Here is a 25180-nt window from a genome sequence, read left to right as displayed (position 1 = left end):
TCCAAACATCAGTAGAGTGTCATAACTTGGCTTTACTTTGTCGGGAAACTATCGTTTGACTATTATTTCCGATATGGACAATGTAACGCTGGCATATGCTACACAACTCTGCTAGAGTGGTTTTACGATGCTATGAAAGTCGTACGCTGTATCAAACACACCACAGATATCCATCCGTCTGCTGAGAGACAATAGCCCAACACCCCAACTGGCAGGCCTCAAGAAACAGCAGGTCTTCATCATACCATCAGCAGCTTCATCTTCTGTATTCCTTTGAACTGTTTACTTACTTCGGGGAAATATTTGAAGACGTGATATTTTAATCTGTTGGTAATGATACTACAAGGATATAAAAGTCAATGTTCGCAAAAACAGGTACTATGTAAACATGAACGCTACGCTCAGAATGACTTCACTATGGAGTATCATTACGCAACAATATACAAATAAAACGTAAAACTTCCAGAGTTTATTTTCAACTCCGTCCACTTGAGCCCCAAAAACGGTCGCTATTCCATCGCATCGCATCCAACCGCCCACATATATCTCGCGTAATGATCACAACGAAAAGATCCGAGAAATTAGAGCAAATACGGAGACTTACAAGCAGTCGTTCTTTCCACGCACAATTCGTGAATGGAACAGGGAAGGGGGGATCAGATAGTGGTACAATAAGTACCCTCCGCCACACACCGTAAGGTGGCTCGCGGAGTATAGATGTAGATGTAGATGTAAATGTCAGTGGACGTCATTCGCTTGAAGCACGTTTCGGAGCTTTCCTCGACAATGCCGTTTTTCGGCTTGTCGAAACATTTTAATGTAAGCTAACATGCACGTATCTGCAGCTGCATTAGGTTGTTCAATCAAATAAAAGTGGTGTGCACTCTGATGTGTTGCCAGCAGCAGTGTACTCTCTCTCAGCGGCCTGTGTTACGTCATGACTGGAGAAAGGCCGCAAGATAAATGCTTAGCGAAAGTGGACCGCTGGCATATCCATGCGTGAAGTGCTCCGGACACACAGTTTGAGTTTTATGCTTACTGTTCGCTAACTCTATTCGAAAGAGCATACGGACGGAGCGTAAAGATTATCAAGAGCAATTACGTCTAATCACTGTGTTTATGTAGCGTTGCAAGCTACACCGCTCCCCACATAAGCGACAATATGCAACGTGTCTCAGTATAATGCTTAGTAGACACAAACTTCAAAGTTTTTCATACGTTATAATCCTTGTTATTCTTCTGCAGTCTGTACCCACTGTTGTTCGTAATGTGTACAACTGAAGCCACTAAAAGGGTCGCTGCACGCACTGTTTGACGTGCAGAAATTCGCTGTTGCTGCATGCAACGTGCCTCTGGATCACAACAACTAAAAAGCAATATTCTAGATTTTTAACCTCTGGGATGTCATCACTCAAGAAACCACCGAAATTCTGTTATGAGATGGTACTATCAATCACGAGATCGACGTACATTTTAATTATACTTGGAACACTAATTGTGGATATGTATGAATAATGCGAAAAATTATCAGGGGATTGTGGACTACTCGTTGGAGGTCCTCCATATAAACAAGAATTCTATGCCTTACTATACGTGCACTCTAACAAGACTCTCGACGAAGTGTCTCGTAGGAATAGCCGAATCGATAGACGTCGAAATACGTTGATCGTTACTGAATGCTTACCCTTGGCTACAAATTTCATATAGCAGGTAGCAAGGGATTTAATATGTCTAGGAGGTCAATAAATAATATTATTTCGAATTCAGTTGTACTCAACATTTTAGTGAATATTTCCTGTACACCTCGCTTCTGCTTTCGAAGATGTAGACGTACGGAATACAGTGTTAGTCGGTAGTTAAGTAGGTAGCAACAACCGATCTTGCAGTCAGTCAATACGATCAGATTTCTATTGATTCAGCTACCCCAAACAAACAAACTCGTCGAGAATCGTCTTTAGAGAGCGCAGTACGGTATATTAACATCCAACTACAAAATTGTATTCCAGTTGCTTTTTAATTATTACACTGCATCTAATTAAGCCAGAAAGACTTGTGTATAATTGGCAGCAAAGCCGAGAAGATGTAAGAAAAACTTCTTTAAACATTAGAAACAGAAAATATAGACACAAAAGGTGGTTTGTATTTGAAGTTATGAGGGCAGCTGTGGGGACAAGTAAACTATACGATATAACCTTTTGGCTTTTAATGACGCCACGTTAACATCACATTTTTCCGCTCAGTTAGAAGCCCGAGAGGATTCATACATACAAAGGGCATCTCAGGAATCACAACGCGATTTAATTTTTCCATCTGTTGTTAGCCTTTACCGCCTGAATTATTCACATCGAAGAAATCGCTCGATTCTTTAAGGCGACAAATCCTGACGTGGACAACATTTGATTACTGTTTCGTGTAAATTATTTTTTCAAGAACTTACTTTATTTTGCTAAAAAAATATTCATGAATAATAAGAAACACTATTCCAATCCACTGTGTACAGCCGATATCTCTCAATTCGAATTTCTACATTTTCCTAATATGTATGTTATGTTGCGCCTGTATCCAGCAAATTTCAATGCATAACTGCCATCAGAACGCAACGACTGTCGATCTTGGCAATTTTTAAAGCATCTCTTTAAACATAGCTAGTGCCAAAGCCTATAAAGTATCAATCTGCACAGCATTTTTTCTTAAATTAATTTGAACGGAATCGTTCATTACATGTAAGCTACACACCTCTAGCGTAGAACGCTACGCTCCTTGGCAGTCGTGTTTTACCGTTGGGATGCCTGTTAAATCTCTCTAATCGCTCTCATTTTCGATACGTGGTGTATACCGAGACGGTGGCTAGATAGGTTTACAACAGATAAGTTTAGGTTAATTTCGATTGCATCACACTCCACATTTGAGTTATACGGCCCCCGCCTTTCACCTATGGAGCAGCTGTCATCTCTTACCGATCTCTTTCATTTCGATGCTTTGTACATACAGAGAGGGGAGGTTAGGTGGAGATATGACAGATTAATCCCTACATTTACCGCTTCCGTCCGTAACACCTGTCAGCATACGATAATATGTTTTGTACCAATACATTCATTTTTGAGAGACTCACAAATGCCGTTAAAAGAAGTACATGTTTCCATTAAGAAGAAATGAAATTATTTCAATGGTTCGGTAGGTAGGAGAATGAAATTAGTGCATGTAAACATGAAACAATCAAGAAACTTATTCTGATATATCGAATTGTTTACGAAATTCCAAGCTTCTCTTCGCTTCGTCAAAAACTGCATATAATCATGATTACAATAGAAATGCGAAATTTCTTAAATTTCAGTTAACTCACCTACAACGTCGATGGTTTAGGCTTGAAACATTAAGAGAATACTTTTGATACTGCCTCCTGACAGAGGTTTTTCTATACTTAGTCTAAGTAACACTAGGTCGGGTTTGGTACATATGTTATGATCGGTACAAATTAAGAATAAGACATATAATTCCATAACAGACTTCCAGCATAAAATGCCTGTTACTGGAAAATTGTATGCGGAAAATCTATGACGTAAAATGATAACTTATTTTCATTTTCCTAAGCTAAACATTTTCTTCATTACAGAGAGATCCTGGCTTGGTTTTTAAGACGACAAATGTGAACATGTAAGGATTAACTCACGTTCCTGGTGTCAGTCGAAAGGATGTGGGTTTAGAGTGTGAAGAGAGTGAATTGAATGCGATAACAAGTTATTGTGGACACTGTAGGCTTGTACCGAAGTGAAACGTGGACGATAAATAGTTAAAAATAAATAAATAAAACAGAAACATCTGAAAAGTGGTGCTACTGAAGAGTAAATGGGTAGACGCGTTAAAGAGTAAGTGGGGTACTGATCAAGTCTGTCAGAAAGGAAGTTTATGGCGCAAATTGACTAAAAGAAGGGATAGTTGATATGACAGATTCTGAGACATCAAGGAATAAGCGATTTTGTAATGGAGCGAAGCGTGGGTGATGAACATTGTAGAAGGGACCGCACTTTGACTACAGTGTTTGTTTACTTATTTATTTATTCATTTGTTTGTTTAACCTTACAGGATTAGGGCCATCGGGTTCACTCTTATATCTACCTAGCCAATTTGCATATCTTACATTACACAAATTACGGTAAGCATGTTGTCAGTTACATCTGCCAGAGCATATGACACTTAGAATTTACTCTAATGCAGAAAAAGAAACCAGAGTTCACATTTGTGCACGAGATGTACAACAATAGATACAAATTACAGGAAAGCAGATTTAAAGAATAAGTGCTAGTAGCAATGGACGTGAACGAAAGAAAGGGTGGGCGAGGGACATAAAGAGAAAACTTGATAAAACACAATTAATGAAGATAGGGGGAAAAGAAAGCGATAGAGAACTGAAGAGAGTCAGGTGAGTAACTGGGAGAAGTTGAGAGCATTTACTTTACGAGTCTGATACAAGGAAAACTGGCCAAATACATTAATTTCCGGGGAAAGGTTAAGAGAGTGACAGAAGGAATTGCTTATAAGCTTGCTCCACAGGCGGACGGGGCAACAGAGAGGGATACGCGAATGGTTTTGTTGCATGGATGGGCACAACTAGACTACGAAGTTGAGTGATAACTAGCGCTTAGATTATGACGAGATGATAAGTGCTTGATTTCTGAAGCGAGGTACTGCATGCGCACTGAGGAGTTGATGAAGGAGACATACGTAGCATATGGTAGTCACGCAACCAACGTAACTGAGCGTACGAAGCACTGACATGGTCAAGCAGGTTCATATGCATGTAACTTCCAGTAGTCATACACAGATGAAAAGGCCTATGCAGCAAAGACTAGCGTGCAAAAGTTATGAAACTACGGAGGTGACACAAGCCATGGGATACCTCCTAATGTTGCTCAGACATCCTTTTTGCCGGCGTAAGACAGCAACTCGACGTGGCATGGACTCGACAAGGCGCTGCAAGTCCCTTGCAGAAATATTCAGCAATGTTGCCTTTATAGCCGTCCATAATTACGAAAGTGTTACCGATGCAGGATTTTGTGCACAAACTAATCTCTCGATTATGTCCCATAAGCGTTCGATAGGATTCATGTCGGGTGCTCAGGGCGGCCAGATCATTCGCTTGAATTGTCCAGAATGTTCTTCAAACCAGTCGGGAACAACTGTGGTCCACTGACATAGCACACTGTCATACATAAAAATTCCATCATCGCTTGGGAACGTCCAAGTCCATGAGTGGATACAACTGGTCTCCAAGTAGCCGAACATAACCATTTACGGCCAGTGATCGGTTGAGTTGGACAAGAGTTCCCAGTCCATTCCATGTAAACACAGCCCAGACAATTAGGGAGCGCCACTAGCTTCCACAGTGCCTTATTGACAATCTGGGTGAATGGCTTCGAGGGTCTGCGTCACACTCGAACCCTACCATCAGCTCTTACCAACTGAAATCGAGACTCACCTGACCAGGCAACGGTTTTCCAGTCGTCTAGAGTCCAACAGATATGGCCACGAGCTCAGGGGAGGCGCCGCAGACGATGTCGTGATGTTAGCAAACGCACTGGCGTCGGTCGTCTGCTGCCATAGTCCATTAACGCCATATTTCGCACTGGACTAAGAGATACGTTCATCGTGCGCCCCATATTGATTTCTGCGGTTATTTCATGCAGTGTTACTTGTCTTTTAGCACTAATAACTCTACGCAAACTCCGCTGCTATCGATTGTTAAGTGACCGCCGTCGGTCACTACGTCGTGCGTGATGACAGATAATGCCTTAAGTTCGCATTTTCGGCACACTCTTGACAATGTGGATCTCGCAATACTGAATTCCTTTACGATTTCCGAAATGGAATGTCACAGGCGTCCAGCTCCAACTACTACTCCGCGCTCAGAGTCTGTTAATTCCCGTCGTACAGCCACAATCACATCGGGGACCCTTTCACATGAATCACCTGAGTAAAAATGACAGTTCTGCCGATGCACTGCTCTTTTATATGTTGTGTACGCGGCACTACCGCCATACGTATATGTGCATATCGCTATCCCATGACTTTCGTCATCTCATCTCACTGTATTTAAGCTGACATGTACAATATCATTGTAAATGATATATAGGTGATTACAAAACAAACTAACTAGCTTGCCAGAAGATCACCGAAGACTGGGCCCAACGATAAATCTAATTTGACTGGAAGTTTAATTTCTTAAAGCGTATCTTATTCGAGTCTTCATTTAATGAATGAGTTTCCTTGGCGACAAATGTTCCGCGCCCCCTATCAAATAGCTGCTCCAAGTCGACGAACTCCGGCGCACAAAGCCGCCATCCGCCTCCAGAGAAGGCGACAAATTTGCCCTTTCGCAAATGAGTGATTACCGCAGCCGCAGCCGGGAGGAGGGCGCTAGTCCTCACGACATCCGCGGGAAGCGGGAAGGGCCGCCGGTGGCTGCCCGGGGCAGATCGGGTGCGGCTGATGGACGAGCCGCGGCCTCCGTAATGAAGGCGCGCCATTAAGCCGGCGGGCGATTAGTGATAATCACGGCGGCACAAAAGGCACAATCTGCCTGTCCGGGCTCGCTCTTTAATAACGGCCCGCCCCATTACTCGCGCTCGTATCACTTGCCGGCACGAACAATGCCGCCGGCCGGTAATTTCAGCGCGCTCGTGTGCGGGCGGTCGCAAGAACTGCCGGCCGCGGAAACAAACTGCTACTGCGCGACGGGTGCCGAGGAGGGCAGGAACAGGGCGACGCGCCAACCGCAGCGATCAGCGCCTAGTACAAACCTTGAATATCCACAAAAAGGAGGAGTGCGCTCTCAAAAGAACCCACTAGTCAGCTTCGGAACGCTCTAGATGGTGTAGACTTCCTATCAGGTGGTCATGTGATTCTCCACCGCTGCCATAAGTCACGCCAGAGAGGTGGTGAGTGCCTATGGCTGTCGCTTGTGCAGAATCTGAGTGGAGTCGACCTGTGGACGTCATAGAATTGCAGAAAGGGACTACCCCGTATGGATGTGGTCATGGCCGCTAGAGATCAGAAATGTGTCGAATTTATGGGTTCCATACATGACAAATCAGGGCGCTGCTGTTATATAACTAACATAACGGCTCCCCTCCTTCCCACCGCAGTTCTGCCAATACGACGACTGACAGGACTAAAAACGGTGGCACTGGGGTAGCTTCCTATGAGGCGATTCATTCCCTCTTACTGAAGCATGAAGCAGTGTGACACTACTCGTAACTTAGTATGACCGATTGTCGAGATCAGATGGTCTCCTCATCCCTATCTTTGTCCCTACTACCTTCCTCTCCCTTCTCTCTACCCATCCTTCCTGCCTATCTCTTTCCCTATCCAATCCTTCAGCCAGACTGATATAACTGAACACATCTGCCAGACTACACAGAGAGGGACTGACAATTGTTCCTGGCCCCTGACTTGTAGGCTGCCATGCCTACACTGTATGACTGCCATACATGCCAGATACTGGAAAAATACTCTTTTGTCAATATCTTCACTCCTATCGGAGCTAGGAGGCTATAAACCCCACAGTACTGATACTTATGAGGCCTGGTGTTCCTGTATCAAATTTGGTTGAAATCGATACAGGGGTTTGGAAGGAGATCTTGGACATATTCAGACACAGGCATTTCACTTTGTGAAGCTGCGAAGTCCTCAGTTATACTTGCAAACTAGTGTACTCACTCTCCTTGTAATCGAATGCACATTTAATATCATAATCATGTTCTACCAAATATCGACAAAGAATTCAGTTAATGTCATTTGTTTAAATGTTATGAAATCTTTTCTGAAAGTATTTGTCTAGAACATAGCTTTATATGGAAGCAAAATGTGGACAATACAAATTCCCAACAGGTAATGAGTATAAGTCTTTGAAATGAGGTGCTACAGAGTAATGCTGAAGATCAGAAGGGTAGAGCAGATACCTAATGAAGAGGTTCTCACGGCTGTATTCAAACTAAAGAAGGGTTCAGTTGAATGGACATGTATGATGCACCTTAGAACTGTCTGTTTGATAATGAGAGGAAAGAGGAAGTGGAGAAAAGGGGGTGGGGGCTGACACTGTAGAGGGAGAGCAAGGTCTGACTGTAGTAAGCAAGTTCAAGTGGATGTAGGTTGCAGTAGCTATTCAGACATGGAGTGGCTTGCACAGGAAAGACTAGCGTGGAGAGCTGCATCACATCAATTTTCGAATTGAAATCTGTAACAGCAGCTGGGACGGTGATGCGCGGTTGTCTACTCAGTAAATCGTGGTCCACGTAAGGAAAAACCTGAAGCCATAGCCATATCAGGTTACAAAAAACCTCCGCCCGAACAGGCCATGACAGCCCAACGGTACCAACCGGCCGCCGTGTCATCCTCAGCCCACATGCGTCACTGGATGCGAATATGAAGGAGCATGTGGTAAGCACACTGATCTCCTGACCGTATGTCAGTTTACAAGACCGGCATCAGATTGAATATATAATCAAAAATTTAAAGCGAGCGCGACAGATAGAGACGCCGGGGCAGGTGAGGCGCCACAACACACGAGCATGTGCTCCGCAGCAGCGTGCCGTGATTTCAATCACGCCGGCACGCCGAGGCTGCGCGGCCTGTGGCCTCTGGCGGCCCGCCAATCGATGTCTGCGGCCACAGGTCATTACCTCCATTAGCGGCCGGGATGGCCGCTGATGGAAACCGGCGGGACGCGGCGCTGCCTTCGAAATTACGAGTGCCTCCCTCCCTATCCATCGCGGGCGCGCGATGCACCTGCCACATGCAACGGCTGCGCTTCGGCAGAGGCTACCTCACCGTGCGACCTATGGGCGGAATTTTCAATGAGCAATATCTATCGCTACGTTCCTATTTTGCAAATCGCGATAGGCACAAGCGATGTGCTGTAACATGCCCCGTTCTATCTAAAATCGGCTGAGAGCGGCGCTGCACTAGTAATAATAATAACCGCAATATCGCATGTTTATCGCGTTCCAGTTTTCCCCAGCGATTTAAACGGCTATTTCTGCTATCATACGCACCAGTACAATGAGTTAGCGGTAAATGTGTCGACGTACGAATATTATTCGTCACGAATACCTCACGATTAACGTCCAGTATCGGCATCTGCAAAGTCAGGGGGCCTGTTCAGGTCGCGATAAAGGTAGCGAAGAGTCAGTCGTGCAGTATCGGCCGGCGTACACTACTGCAATTTTCCTTCTGGCTCGAAATGGCAGAAGTTTACAGTCAGCAGAAGCAAGGCTGTTTATCTATGTGCAATGACATCGGATATCTTCATTCTCTCTTCAGTGTTTTCTCTGATCTGAGTAGTTGATGGTGGTGGTTGTAGTTCTTAGCGCAAGGAAGATATTTTGCTTTTAAGGTAAGTTATTAATTTCAGTTATTTACGTTATGTAAGGAACTACATATAAACAGACGTTTCGTCATAATTTCTACAAAAGAACGTATAATATGATTAGTCGAACTGCGTGTTTGTCACGCAGAACCGGCCACCCGATTGTATTTCAGTATCGGCCGGAAGTAATTTCAATTTCATCTTCTTCTTACGTCTTTTCAGACCGAAATGGCGGGAAATGGAAAAAAATGAGAGGAAAATGGAATGAAGAGCGCATGAAAATGCCTGTGAGCAAGGCTATGTCTAAGAAAATGACTGCGAGGGAGGCACCTGCAGCGATTACAAAAAGATCGCCACCGAAGAGGAGACAATAAGACCGGAAAAAATAAAGTCTGAAAGAGAGCCGAAGAATGCATCTGCAAAGTCAGGGGGCCTGTTCAGGTCGCGATAAAGGTAGCGAAGAGTCAGTCGTGCAGTATCGGCCGGCGTACACTACTGCAATTTTCCTTCTGGCTCGAAATGGCAGAAGTTTACAGTCAGCAGAAGCAAGGCTGTTTATCTATGTGCAATGACATCGGATATCTTCATCCTCTCTTCAGTGTTTTCTCTGATCTGAGTAGTTGATGGTTAAAAAATGAAGTAAACACGCATGGCTGGCCATGGAAACGAAATTAAAATGCGGCGAAGAAAACTGGAACTTCTGGAAATAATAGGTCAACACAAGAGACTGAAAAGTGTGTTTGGAGTCATTTGAAGAAGAATGGGTGCAGTGCAGCAAGTGTAGAGGCTGGGCACACGTTGGATTTGTGGATCGGAAGAGAATTTTGTCTCTGACTTATGATATATGTAAAATAATAAGCTAAACATTGGTGAACTGAGCTAAAATAGTAACAATACATTCCCATGCTTATGTGATGTATCATTATTCAGTAGATATCAGTGCGGTGTATTGTAAACAACCGATATTACAAAAGATAAGACAACGGCCGATACTGCTAGACACTTTCTACAAGCCTTGCAATGTAGCTCTTTTACTTCCGATGTAATGAAGTACCATAAATAACAAATAAAAATCATTACACTGTGTTATCCACAAAACACATCTGCAGGTAAGAGAGTAGTATATAAATATTCCGATAACCACCACAGTTACAAATTAAAGTCAAAAAACTTACGCCGGCCCACATTGCGCGACTCTCCCCTATATTGCTACAAAGAGCTAAGTATGCATTTTCTGTTTAACTTTTTTCGTTTTCATTTTCCATCGTCACCTTGTAGCGAAGCTTCATAATATTGATTCAGCTGAAAACTGAACAGTCATAATGTTTATAAATATCAGGAGCCGCGCAGTACATACTCACTTTGTTAGTTTGACGCAACAAAGCACTGTTATCGTGAGTTCAGGTGTGAGCGAAATTAGGTAGAAACGGCCCGATAATGCGCGGTCCAGTATTCGGTATGACGTGGAAGCACGTCGGTAATAGAGAGAATCGTATACTGGGTGCCCCAAAAAAAAGTCGACAAACTTTAGGGACAGGTTCGTTGCACAAAAACATGAAAATAAATAAAGTAAATAAGGGCTCTAAGGCGCACACAGGAAGTGATATGAGCACTTGCTCGTCTTCGTTACTATGAAACACATCTCTTCTGCTGCAAGCTCTTTGATTTTCATGTTCTGGGAGGACGTTGTATGGGCCAAAACAAGAAAAAACGTCTAGTTAACATGGGCTTTAAAATGCATACGTTAAAGAGCTACGAGCACTTGTTCAGTGGAAGAAGATACGAGTTTTACACTGGCGAAGATGAACAAGTGCTCCTAGATCTTAAACTATGCATTTTAGGTCCTATGTTCACTGGAGTTTTTTTCTTGTTCTCTGTCATAGCACCAAAAACGAACAAAGGTATGCATTTTAGAGCCCATGTTTACTCGACTATTTTTTCCCTATTTCTAAATAAGGAAGCTGGCGCTAAAGTTCATCGGTGTTTTCTATATTGATGTAACAGTCATTTCATCGCTCGGTCTTGCCCAAACTAATAGTTCTTCGATTCTAATACACTCGGTATCACCTCTGAACCTCAGACTGCGGAAAACTTGATCCGGCAACTAGAGACTTAATCGCTTAATCCTTATTCAACCAAACGACGACGTTAAAATCAGTATATCATCCGCAAAAAAGATGAATGAGTAACTGCACATTTGTAACATTTTCGCTCAGTTTCACACACCCCCCACCCCCTTGATTACAGCATTACACAAACAGAAAAAGGTCGTTCACTCCTGCGTAATACTGAACATGTGGAAAAAGTGTGAATTCTTCTACAAACTAATCACACTGGTTACGAGTACGGTTATCTGTGACCTACAAATTAAATCCGTCTCGAAATTAAGAAAGTATTGTTAGGATTCATGGAAAGCAAATGATAAGCTGTTGACACGTAGGGTGATATTCACAGTTTATTGGCCCAGTAGCGATGGATATGTTGACGAAAGACACTAGTACCAACGACGCCTGCTGCATTACATTGCTCTGTGTTTGGTCGACCTTAAGCATATAAAACACGTTTATTTGTGTACTCTGAGTGAGCTCTGGGTATCATAAGGATTCCGATGCCTTTCCCATTGCCGGAAGTGATACGAATCGTTAACACTGCATGGTGCTGTAGCCACGTTACAGTATTAAAAACTTTTCTGAATCTCTAGCTTCTCTGCTCATTGGAAATGAGTCAAGGGAAAATTCGCACGTACGGTCTTTGTTGACTCATCAGGAGTAAGCGAATGACCCGCTAGCTGTTTCAAGGGCTAAACGTGACAGGCGACTAGCGAGTCGCCTTCCACCAGTCATGGTATGCAGTGCATGAATCACCATATTTTGCTGCCACTTTATTCATACGGCTGCTATGCTCCCCCAACGAGTCTGAGTGAACCCGAGTCGATACATCACTCCACAATAATCCGAAGCCTTGGCACAGCGTCAAACGCGAAATATCCTCGACGGCGTCACCAACTGCTTTATGTGCGTGTCTCCAAACTACGAGATATCTTACAATAAATAAATGCTGATGAAATTCTGCATCGCGTTGGTTTCATTATCTGTGTGTCAAACATCACTTTTAAAGGCCGTAAATCTCCTACCGCAACCGAACATGAAGCATCAAGTTTCAGCACATAACGCTTGCAGTCGGTAGTAGATAATTCAATGCCCGGAACTTCTACACTGCAAAGCAAAATTGCTGCTGTTTTATGTAATGGTGAAACCGCTGTAACAAATTAAACAACATCTCACTGCCGGTAGGGGTGGCCGAGCGGTTCTAGGCGCTACAGTCTGTAACCGCGCGACCGCTACGATCGCGGGTTCAAATCCTGCCTCGGGTATGGATGTGTGTGATGTCCTTAGGTTAGTTAGGTTTAAGTAGTTCTAAGTTCTAGGGGACCGATGACCTCAGAAGTTAAGTCCCATAGCGCTCAGAACCATTTGAACCATTTTTGAACATCTTACTCATACAGCGATGCGACGTATGTCCCGGGTTGTTAGGAAACGACTGCTAACTTCAGGACCAACAATAAGAAATCTCCTTACCCTGAGTTACGGAACATGCACTATGTGAGTGGCAAAGTATTGACAATTTTTCATAACAATCTTACGACTCCAGAAAGAAGTACTGTAGCAGATTCCAACGGATCAACTGTCTAGAACGGAAAAAAAAACTAACGGTCTAACACAAGGCAAATAATAGCAGATATCAACTCAGAGACAGCATAGAACTTGGAACAGCAATTGAATAGAATGGACAGCATTATAAAAGGAATGTCAACAACAATAAAACAAAGGTATGGAATGTTGTCAAATTATATGAGGTGATGCTGAAGGTATTCGAGTAGGAAACGAGACACTAAAGGCAATATGTGAGTTTTATTATCCGGCGAGCAAAATAACTGATGATGACCGAAGCAGAGATGACATAAAACGCAGACCGGCTACAGCACGAAACCACTTTTTTTAAAAAAGAGAGATGTGTTAATTTCAAGTATAATTTTAAGTGTTATAAAGATTAGAGACTTTTGAACTGTCGTGCTGCAGTATAATGATGAAGACGAGATAGATAGATCGAATAACTAATGTGAAGGTACTGAATCCTATCAGGGATAACAGAAATTTAAGGCACAACTTGAATAAAAGAAGGGCTCTGTCGACAGGACACATTCAGAAGCATAAACTATTTGTCGCTTTCGTCATGGAGGTACGGGCGCGCGCGCGTTTGCTTGTTTAAAACTGCAGAGGGAGACCAAATGATGAATTCAGTAAGTATATTCACATGGGCGTAGGTTGCAATATTCATTCGGAGACGAAGAGGCTTGCACGGGATATAGAGTGGCGTGGAGAACTGTATCAAAAACTATTGGGATTGAAGACCACAAAAACATGAAAAAGTTTCTTACACGGAGAAAACTGCTCGGTACAGCGAAGAAGAAGCTGCTCGGTACAGCGAAGAAGCAGCTGCTAGCATGTCACATACCGCATCTTCTGCACGCCGTAGGTCCGTCTGGTCCGTCTGTGGACTAATTTTTTAAGCATTCTCTGGGCGCGGGATAGCCAACTGAGCACTCGCTGGTCCATACTGGCGTATGGCTTCATAAGGTCTCGGAAACGACGAAGCACAACGCACACATTCACTCGACACGCACATTACGCGGTACTACGTGCCGGTTGATAGTGGGCAATTTGGCCAACACGCAACGGCAGGTAGTGAGTGGTCAGCACCCGGAGAGAGCGACGAACGTCACGCGCCTAACGGTGATTCCGCGTTCTCATTTCTCCCTTGTCATTACCGAAGCCGACCTTACGCTTCCTCGAAGACGCGTGAGATGCTGGCCGTATGTACACTGGTGCGCAAAACTAAACGACTAACGCAGCTTTCGCGCGTGTCACAGCCAAGTAATGTAGCTGAATGAAACATTATACATACTTACACTGAAAAGCCAAAGACACTGGTACACCTGCCTAATATCGTATGGGGCTCCCGTGAGCACGCAGAAGTGCCGCACCACGACGTGCCATGCACTCGACTAATGTCTGATGTAGTGCTAGAGGGAACTGACACCATGATTCCTCCAGGGCTGTCCACAAATCCGGGGAGTGGAGATCTCTTATGAACAGTACGTTGCAAGGAATTCCAGATATGCTCAATAACGTTCATGTCTGGGGAGTTTGGTGGACAGCGGAAGTGTTTCAACTCAGATGAGTGTTCATGGAGCCACTCTGTAGCAATTCTGGACGTGTGGAATGTCGCATTGCCCTGCTGGTACGTCTTAATACATAATGGACATGAATGGATGCAGGTGATCAGATAGGATCCTTAGAACGTGTCACCATCAGAGTAGTATCTAGACATATCAGGGGTCCCATGTCACTCCAGCTGCACACACCCCACAGAATTACAGAGCCTCCACCAGCTTGAACAGTCCCCTGCTGACATGCAACCCATGGATTCATGAGGTTGTCTCCATACCCGTACACCTCCATCCGCTAGATACAATTTGAAACGAGACTCGTCCGACCAGACAACATGTTTCCAGTCATCAACAGTCCAATGCCGGTGTTGACGGTCCCAGGCGAGGTGTAACGCTTTGTGTCATGCAGTCATCAAGGGTACACGAGTGGGCCTTCGGCTCCGAAAGCTCATATCGATCCTGTTTCGCTGAATGGTTCGCACGGTGACACTTGTTGATGGTCCCGCATTGAAATCTGCAATAATTTGCTGAAGGGTTGCACTCCTGCCTTACTGAACGATTCTCTTCAATCGTCATTTGTCCCGTTCTTGCAGGATCTTTTTCTGGACGCAGCGATGGCGGAGATTTGACGTTTTACCGGATTCCTGATATTCATGGTAGACTTGTGAAATGGTCGTACGGAAAAATCCCCACTTCATCGCTACCTCGCAGATACTGTGTCCCATCGCTCGTGCGCCGACAACAACAAGTTCAAATTCTTGAAGGTCTCTCGGGCATGCAGCCGGGTTGACTGGTCGTTGTTCAACAACGACCAGTCAACCCGGCTGCATGCCCGAGAGACCTTGAAGCATCTCATTCGCCGGGAAAATCTACGAACACACAAGTTCAAATTCACTTAAATCTTGATAACCTGCCATTGTAGGAGCTGTAACTGATCTAACAACTGCGCCAAATACCTATTGTCTTATATGCGCTTTGCCGACCGCAAGTGCCGTATTTTACCAGTTTACATATCTCTGTATTTGAGTAACGCATGCCTATACCAGTTTCTTTGGCGCTTCAGTGCAGAAAGAACTGCTGCAGTATAGTACGCAAAGGAACTGAAAAATATACACAATGAGACAAGCAGAAGTAACACATTTATTCAAAATAATAATAATAATTACACTTAAGTCACCGCGATTCTTGATGGTTAGCTGGACATTACAGAAGGCGGCATTGATTCTTAATGTGGTTTGTCGCCGAAACAGACAGCAATGCATGCCCAGCAACGCGCTCCCATGCTGGCCACAACGTCAGTACGTAGGTCTTGCGATGAAGCGTTCCACTCCTCCACCAGTGCGGTTGACAACTGCTAGATGATCGTTGGACGTGCTACAATACGTCTCCGCAACGCGTCCCAGACGCATGCGACGGGATTGAATTCGGGTGAGCAGGTAGAGAGTCCATTCGCCGAATATTCCAAGAGCTCATCTATATGCGCTGTTCCGTGTGGCCATGCATTGTCATCCATAAAAATGAAGTTAGGGACGAAATCACCCCTGAAAATACGGACTTGGAGAAGCAGAACAGTGTCACGATAAAACTGACTGATGAGTGTACCATGTTCAATGACTCGGAGGCCAGTGCGCCGATGCAACACTATGCCCCCTTACACCATAACACCCGGACCATCAAAACGTCGTTCGGCCATGTTCCTGGGTGCATTACGTGTTCCCACCTCTCGCCATACGAGGTTGTGTCGAACTTGAAAAACTGTGTTTATTAACTGCCAAACATAACAATGTTGTACCAGATTAATGTCATAAAACATTAATAAATACCTAGCACCTGCAATTTTCATTACAGAGAGTATACTTTGAGTGGCACTTGTACATATAATTTACCTACCAGATATCTTTCAAATATAGGCGAATAATTTCTACATTGGTGTGTTCAGTAGTTTCTGACACTGGTTGGTGAAATGAGAAATCACATCGCTAATTAGCAGTGCAATACGATTGGAAGGCTTTAGAACTAAGAGCCATTTGGAATTTCAGTTGGAAGGATAACAGTAGCCAAAGGCATTTTTTTTTTACAACAAATAGCTATTGTTGAATTGTTGCTCTGTAATGTTATCTCTTTCTCCACACCGATATAGCTGCTCCCACCTACTCCTCGATGGATACCCATTTGGACAGTGCATCAGAATACCTGGACACCCCGAGTTTATACATTAATAGTTCTGCCACAACATTGTGGAGTTTTGTTTGGAAGACTCCCAATTACGTTTCCCTGAGTATCTGCGTGTCACTAACGTATGGATGGTACTGGCCGATAGCGATCCTTATAGAGCGGCAGTAAATTTGTTCGATGACTGTTGTTACGTCTTCTTGGTAACGACTAAAACGCTAGAGCAGTACTCGAGAACAGTCGCAGGTAATCAGAGTCTTCGGCTCACCTTCTTTAGCAGTGACTTACTTGCTCGTACAATTTCGTATAGGTCCTTATTGTTACCTATTAATCTTCAAACGATGTTACTGGTTGGAGAAGCCCATGCTTTGATTGCCTATAGTTACGTATATAACTTGCAGGTATTGAAAAAAAAAACTTGCCATAGGAAACGATCACTTTTTGAGAAACAAAGTTGTTGCCGAGAGCATGTTGACTTTCAGCTCGGCAGAGAGAGCAGTACGCAACAGTAACGAAAGTTACTGATTTACATAATAAACCGTTGAATCGTTTACGTTTGATCAAGTACAGCGAAAAGAAATTAATCGATTCACTAGCTAACTTGTCTTTCAGAATTTTTTCTTCCGGTTTTCCGTTTCTCTCGTGTAGATCCATAAATACATCCATTCCCTCGTGGATTGCTCTCCAGTATTTGCAACATGCTAGTATAAAAAGAACTTAAAGCATAACTGTTAATTTAAATAGCCATGTTACGAGTGATAAAGCCTGTAACAACTTAATGGAAATAATGCAATGTATTAAAACAGAATGCCTCGGACTGCATCCAAACTCTCTGGGAAGCAAAAATGTTCCAGTATCTTGGTTCCAAGTTGTTATTTTATGTAATGAAACAGCGTGAGCGATGGTGTGTGTGTGTGTGTGTGTGTGTGTGTGTGTGTGTGTGTGTGTGTGTGTTTCCACGCTATGAAGGAGGCACAATACTTGTAAGTCGGCAAAAAAATTCAAGCTTCATGTTTTCCAACTGCAGTAAAATCATAAACAGAGGAGTGTAGGATAAGAGAAGCAGAACAACACACACGCAAACATAACATAACATAAAATACTAACGTAAACAGAACGCGATAAATCTTAAGTCGTGTAGTGTTTTTATTGAAATTATTTCAGGATTTCGAAGAACAACGATTGTAAGAGAATGAAACTAGGTTATGAAAATTACTGTTACGTAACTCAGCTGGCTAGGAGAACTACTTGAGCTGACCAATCAGATGTATAGGCAAGCTCAGAGAGAAATCTTGTCGGAACGCCAGAGGAGCGTTCATCTTAGTGCGGCACTTGAGTACGCACATCACTGCTAGACTTGAGCGGAGAGACTCGGATGCTAGCCTCTACGAGACGCGCTTGTGAGCGTCACTGCCGCTAACGGGGAAGCTCCGCTCCAGCCCGGACAGCGGGCACAGGCAAAGCCGCAACCACTACATTCCCATCAGCGCTCCGTCACGCAGCGCACTTAAGTCCTCCCGTCACGATGCACCCACCTGTTCCGTTCGTGCCTTAGCACGAATTACTAAGAAACTCTGGTAACGACCTCGACAGATTTATAATGGGCATATTATTGCTTCTGCGTTGTAATCGTAGGGGCGTGTAGGATTACTCATAAGTACCTCTACGGTTTCGGAACAAGACTGCGCTTAACCTACAAGACACCCACAAAAATGACACTTATCAGTGGATAGAGCATCTATCCTGGTTTAGATTTGTAATACGTGCCGTGCTGTAGCTGCACTAGGAGGGAGGCGTGTCACAACATATGCACGAGTTATCCGCTCCGTACTCTCGCGTCGAATACGAGCACCTTTACATAGGCTACCAAATGAACTGATTTACAATGCGTGCTGCTGTTGCCCCTTCGCGGCAGTTAGTTCAGCGACTTCAATGAACTGCACACACGCATTGACGTTTGCCGCGTATGGAAATACCAAAAATACACCGCATTATACGGTATAGGAAAACCGTTTCCATGCAAAACAGCCTCCAGTCGTCCATGACGGGATATATACGAGCGATGTACGGTTTTAAAGGGAATCTTACACCATTCTTCCTGCAAAGTAGTGGCAAGTTCAGGTAACAATGATGGAGGTGGATAACGATACGCACCCTTCCATCCAAAGTACACCGTAAAGGCTCAATAATATTCAGATCTCGCGATTGCGGTGGGCACGGAATATGCGACGATTCATGCTCACAAAACCCGTCCTCGCCGATGCGAGCTGTGTGAACAGGTCCCCAGGCGTCTTGTAACACAGTATCACCATTGAGGAACGAGAACTGTATCATGGTATGGACCTGACCAGCCAAAATGGTCACATAATTCTTGGCAGTAATGCGGCCTTGCAGAGGCCACGATATGGCTGCCCAAATCACCACCGAAGCCCGCCATGTTTCTCCATTCGACGTAACTTGGCCAGAAGCTGGAAACAGTGTGAAACAAGATTCATCCGACCAACTGGCTTTCTTCCATCGCTCGATAGTGCAGGTGTTATGGCTTCGCCACCACCTTTTCTCATTTATGACGTTTGTATCACTGATAAGTGCTTTTAGAGTTGCACCTCGCTCTGCAACTCGCTCCTTCTGGTGCTTACTTCCAGTTGTTCTCAAATGTGAGTGAGTGTGTGTGTGTGTGTGTGTGTGTGTGTGTGTGACCTTATGGGACTTAACTGCTAAGGTCATCAGTCCCTAAGCTTACACACTGCTTAACCTAAACTATCCTAAGGACAAACACACGCAGCCATGCCCGAGGGAGGACTCGTGTGTTCATGAATGCGACATTATGCTCTCCACAGATTTTTGCAACTGTAGTCGTCTTATTTTTTCTCACAATACTCGTCAATGACCTTTCGTCACGGTAACTCCATACACACTTTCACCTGCGTAGTGATTTGCAGGATGATGTTTTCCCTATTTTCCTGGTCGCAGTATAGATCTTCCATACGTTTCCTCTTGAAACACCACACACTTGGGCTCCCTTGATTATGGAAGCACTCACCACAAGGGCACTGACAATTCGCCCACGACTGAATTCACTTGGTCCGAAACAATGCACGCACAACCATACAGAATACTTTCCTGACCACGAGTACACTTGTAACGTACAGGTGCCACTTGTGGTCAAATATAACATGTCATGCTGCAGTCTTCGCTAGCATCTGCATTTTGTTTTCCGCCCCCTGTATAAATTCAGTTACAACTTGGAAAAATTCTCTGTCAGCTGATACGTCTCTCTGAGCAGTTTCTCTGCAGTCGTATTATGAAACCTTGGAGTCACTTACGAACAGCTCATTATAGATGTTCACTGGAGGAGGGGCGTTCAACAAGCAATGCAACAATTGTTTTTCAGAAAGCACGTTGGTTTTATTCACGAATCTAACACGTCATGCAGCATTACTTTCCACTTTTCTTCCTACAAAACCCTATTTCTCTGCATAATCTCCGTTCAATACGACGGCCATACGCCACCTTACTGGGAGGGCCGGTGTGCTCGCACAGTAGCGCAACGCTTGCTGACGCTGGTGCGAACGTCTTCAAATGGTTCGGATGGCTCCAAGCACTATGGGACTTAACATCTGAGGTCATCAGTCCCCTAGACTTAGAACTACGTAAACCTAACTAACCTAAAGACATCACACATATCCATGCCCGAGGCAGGGTTCGAACCTCCGACCGTAGCAGCAGCGCGGTTCCAGACTGAAGCGCCTAGAACCGCTCTGCCACAGCGGCCGGCGCGAACGTCTTGCTGCATGAATAACGTCCCCCATCATCGACGTGCTGCTTGCCGCGGACTGCTTTCTCCATTGAGCCAAGCTGATGGAAGTCAGAAGGTGCGAGATCCGGGTAATTTCCAAGAATGAATGCCTAGTGAAGTCGCCGGGCCCAAACGATACATACCGAACGTGCGATCGTAAATCGATTATGCGACTCCGGTGGCGGGCGTTGTGATCAGATATTTGTGATCGTCATTTTTATCTGTTTCCCGTTGTTCCCGTAGTTCCTCTAAATTACATACCTCCGCGAATTATTTGTGAGTTGCTAGGGAAACCCAGACGATGTATGTCGTTAGTGAGTGGGGTGTCTGGTGTTCTTGATGTTTCTTTGGCGGATTCTCTGACATGGAAAATGTAATTCCATGTTTATCCAGCGTAGAAAATTGTTTGACTTTTTGTCGCAAATATGGAGTACTATCGTACGAGGAAAGAAGGAACTGTGTAGACTGTGTTGGTGCGAAGTGTTTAAAACTTTGTAAGAATAGTTTCGATGCTGAAATATCGTTACAATTTCATTGCGGGCAGTGCGGAAAACGAACGAGTATACATGGTTCGACTCTTCCAAATTATCCATCCAGACCACCGTAATGGACTTTAACATGACAACACCGACGACGAGTAAGGTAAGTCGTCTCCTTTGCAATTACAAGTATTTTTTGTAACGCTCTTCTTTTGTCATAGCTGCAGTGACCACCGTAAACATACTCATTACACCCGTCACCAGAGTTGCATGTTCGATTTTCGATCGCGCGTTCAATATGTATCATTTGGACCCCGCGCGACTTCGATAGGCAATCGTTCTTGGAAGTTGTACGGTGGATGAGATGGAACAGTCCAATGAAGTTTTGGGAGCTCCACCCGGGTGCGCAGAGTTGTGTGGGACCTTGCGTTATCATGGAGGAGGAGGAGTCCGTTTGTGTTTTTAGCAACGTACACGCCCAACTCGTTTCTTCAGTTTGCTGAGGGTAGCACACTGCACTTATCGTTGCACCATGAGGGAGGACATCAAACAGAATAACCCCATTAGAGTACCAGAGGACAGTCAGCACGACTTTACCGGCTGAGGGCCTGGTTTGAACTCTTTCTTCGTAGGAGAGGTAGTGTGACACCACTCCACGGATTGCCGATTTGTTTCATTGCCTATGACGACGTTCGACATACAATTGTTCCGATTAGTCTCGTAACGCAAAAGCAGCTCCGCACAGGCGGTCCTTCATTGCTCTTTATGGTCTTCAATCAGGTGGCGAGGAACCCAGCAAGCACACAACCTTGAGTATCCCAACTGCTGGACGGGTGTCTCAGTACTACCAACAGAAACATCCAGTTGAGCTGCGAGTGTTTCACTGCGATCCGTCGGTCAGCTCGAATGAGAGTGTCCGCACGTTCCAACATCGCAAAAGTCACAACTGTGAGCGGCCGGCTGGAACACGGAAGATCGAACAGGTGTTTGCACAACGTTGTTGTGGTGTTGAGAGACGCCTTGTCCAACCATTAATTGTGCTTTTGTTCCGTGCTAAGTCTCCACAGATATTCCACAAGCGTCTATGAATATATGGAAGGCTCCAGTTTTCCGCCAAAGGAAACTCATTGGCAGCTTTCAATTTGGTACGCACCTTCGTTACAGGCGCCACTTTGAAGACTACGTATAGCGCCGCCACCTATCGGAACTTCATGAAGTTATAGGGACTGAAGTGGAAATACTGCACAATGTCCCACAACGAACTCTGTATTTTTTTTTTTTCAAGTGAAACTGACCAAGAAAAAAATTTGCTAAAACTTCCTGGCAGATTAAAACTGTGTGCTGGACCAAGACTCGAACTCGGGACCTTTGCCTTTCGCGGGCAGCGCACACTCCGCTGCAGAGTGAGAATCTCATTCCAAAAAATGTATTGTTGCATTTCTTATTGAACGCTTCTCGTGTTATGTTCCAAATGCCGCACCCACGTGCAATTAATCTGTATTTAAAATAAACGAGGATTGCGCGACTAGAGTGGCAGGCAGAGGCAGACTCACCTGAGCTCCTGCAGCAGGGTCTCGCCCTGCGCGATGGTGGAGGCGCACGCGTCCAGCGAGGAGGCGCGCTGGTCGCGGCACTGTTCTAGCAGCCGCTCCGCCGCCTCCAGCGTGTCCGCCGCCTCATCCGCCACCAGCTCCCCGCGAAGCTCGTCCGCCCACCCGGACAGCTGCACACAACACCACACCACACCCTCACATCACTCCACCTTCTGCTTTCTCTGACACTTCCGTCTGTCAAACCATTTACCTTACGTTAAAGTTCTTCCACAATGACGTCTCTGTCACCTGCAAACACTTTTTTAATAACTTACTACGAAAAAAAATCACTGATATTAAGAGTGTCAAACAAAAAAAAGTGGCTCAAAAGTGTTTTTAGTATTTCACGATAATCTTACGTTAACAGCAAATACATCATTAGCAAACATTCTGACACGAATTAGAGTATCAGTAAAAGAAGTTCCCATAAACTTTAACAAATGGAAACGCTAATTAAGCGTACAAGTGGGAATCATCATATTAACAGAAAAATGAAAAAGAAGACCTGCAAGTTTATAAACTTTCTCTTGCGCATGAATTAAAGCTTTCAGACCGTACTATTCGGTTCGATTCTACGATAGTTTCTGAATGAAGTGATATGCGGCCAGTTGGATTTTCAGTTTTCCTCTTCCGATCGTGCATATTGTAACACCTCGGTTCAGTTTACAGAGATAAAAGCTATAGAACGAATAATTTAAAATTAAGAATAGAATTTTTAGAGGGGAAAATAGTGTACAATCAGAGTTCGGTAATTGCAGATCAAAATTATAGTATATCAGCAAGTAGTTTAACGTCTAAATACAGCAAAGGCACGGAAGCTCCGTCATGGAGAAACTCAAATCATCTGCTGATACGAGTGAATTCAGAGGTACCGGTATTCAGATATTAACGTCGGACTTTTGAAAGTGTCGTGTGCCGTTAGTTGCGAATCTGGACGTAGAGCGCGTGCATACCGGCATTTGCGGACTATTTAGATTCCTCCAGGCTAGGAACCTTTTAAATAGACCATCATCCATCACCATCTTAATCCTTGAATATAGAGTGAAAGTGAAATACAAGAGTGTTGTACTTACTTCATTTACCTAGTACTAATCAGTGAAGGTTTTACGGAACCAAAGCTAATCAGCAATAAGTCAGCACCATCTAGCGGAAAGCGTAGGCATTAACTAACACGCTAACTAAAGTGAACGTTTACGTGTTTTACGGACTGCTTAATATGAACTTTTGTGACTCTTTGACGTCCCCATTCCCTCCGAAAGGTGGCGCAGGCTGTCTTAATCACAAAAGGGGAGAGTTTTAGCCGGGCAAATTACTAAACAAAAGCGATATTTACAAGACTCGCAGTGATAGCAAAACACAAGGCCCGCACCTCATCGGAGAGTCGTCGCTGTCACGTCGGGAAGTAAAGCCGGAAAACCTAACGACGATACGTATCTACGAGCTGACGTCGACGTGGAGTACCTAAAAAGGGAACCACAAGAGAGTTGGGGATGCTTCAAAATTTCTGCCTGTCCGGGTATGTAAACTCTCACACCACATGCTATTATACATCAAATGTCCCAATCAGTGCGCTGAGCAGCAAATGCATAATGTGCGTAATTTTCGGGTTAGTTTTATTTTGACCACTCTGTACATCAAAAGACCTTGGGAACTTCCCCAGTCACAGCCCAGTAAGATTCTAACATGTTCAATGTACGTTAGCACCAATTAATGGTTTAGAGAATGCGAAACTGTAGCATTGTCCACACAGTCTGCGTCATCGAGATCAGCGGCGCCCGAGATCCACTGTGGGACACTATCGGCTGAAACATGGCATCTGCACTCCACAACGTAATTTTTCTTACTCAGAGTCAATCTTTTGTTACATACTTGGGCATCACATTCCACTCACTGAGAAATAAAGCTAATTCCAGTTTCTGAAAGGAAAATGCAACGAATGCTCTAACAAGTTCAAAAATGGTTCAAATGGCTCTGAGCACTATGAGACTTAACAGCTGAGGTCATCAGTCCCCTAGAACTTAGAACTACTTAAACCTAACTAACCTAAGGACATCACACACATCCATGCCCGAGGCACGATTAGAACCTGCGACCGTAGCGGTCGCGCGGTTACAGACTGAGGCGCCTAGAACCGCTCGGCCACACCGGCCGGCCTCTTAAGAAGACCCATAGGGCCAATACTTCAGTTTTCCTCAACACAATGTATGGATACAAATATTTTAAATATACACGAAAGACAATATCTTATGAACTGTTGCCTTGGAGAACACTGCTATACATTTTTCAGACACAAAACTACCACAGAAGGTGTTCCACACCAACACAAAACCATAAATCATGGTGTAGACGAAGTCACACGTTTAATAAAGAGACGCTGTTAAACTGGTTGTTCGCAATATTACGGTCTCCAGTGATAAATACTTTAGTTTTCCCTAAAACAATGTATGGTTATGGACTTTTTAAGTACACGCGAAAGACAATATCCTCTGAACAATAGTCTTGGAGAACACTGCTACATATTTTTCGGGCGCACAAATTACGACG

The 25180-nt window shown here is 44.3% G+C and overlaps 1 protein-coding gene across 1 annotated transcript in view; it reads right to left on the bottom strand.

Annotated features, from left to right (window-relative positions):
• The window catches only part of LOC126480962 (kalirin), a 1643174-nt gene that overhangs the window by 881581 nt on the left and 736413 nt on the right, over positions 1-25180 (bottom strand). Inside the window, exon 16 of the mRNA XM_050104391.1 lies at positions 22598-22767. Within this exon, the coding sequence (XP_049960348.1) occupies positions 22598-22767 (170 nt within the window). The remainder of the gene's footprint in view (positions 1-22597; positions 22768-25180) is intronic.

The sequence above is a fragment of the Schistocerca serialis genome, chromosome 5 (assembly GCF_023864345.2).
Source record: "Schistocerca serialis cubense isolate TAMUIC-IGC-003099 chromosome 5, iqSchSeri2.2, whole genome shotgun sequence".
Lineage (NCBI taxonomy): Eukaryota > Metazoa > Arthropoda > Insecta > Orthoptera > Acrididae > Schistocerca > Schistocerca serialis.
The sequence above is the reverse complement of the archived record's forward strand: the minus strand, read 5'-3'. Positions and strand labels throughout refer to the sequence as shown.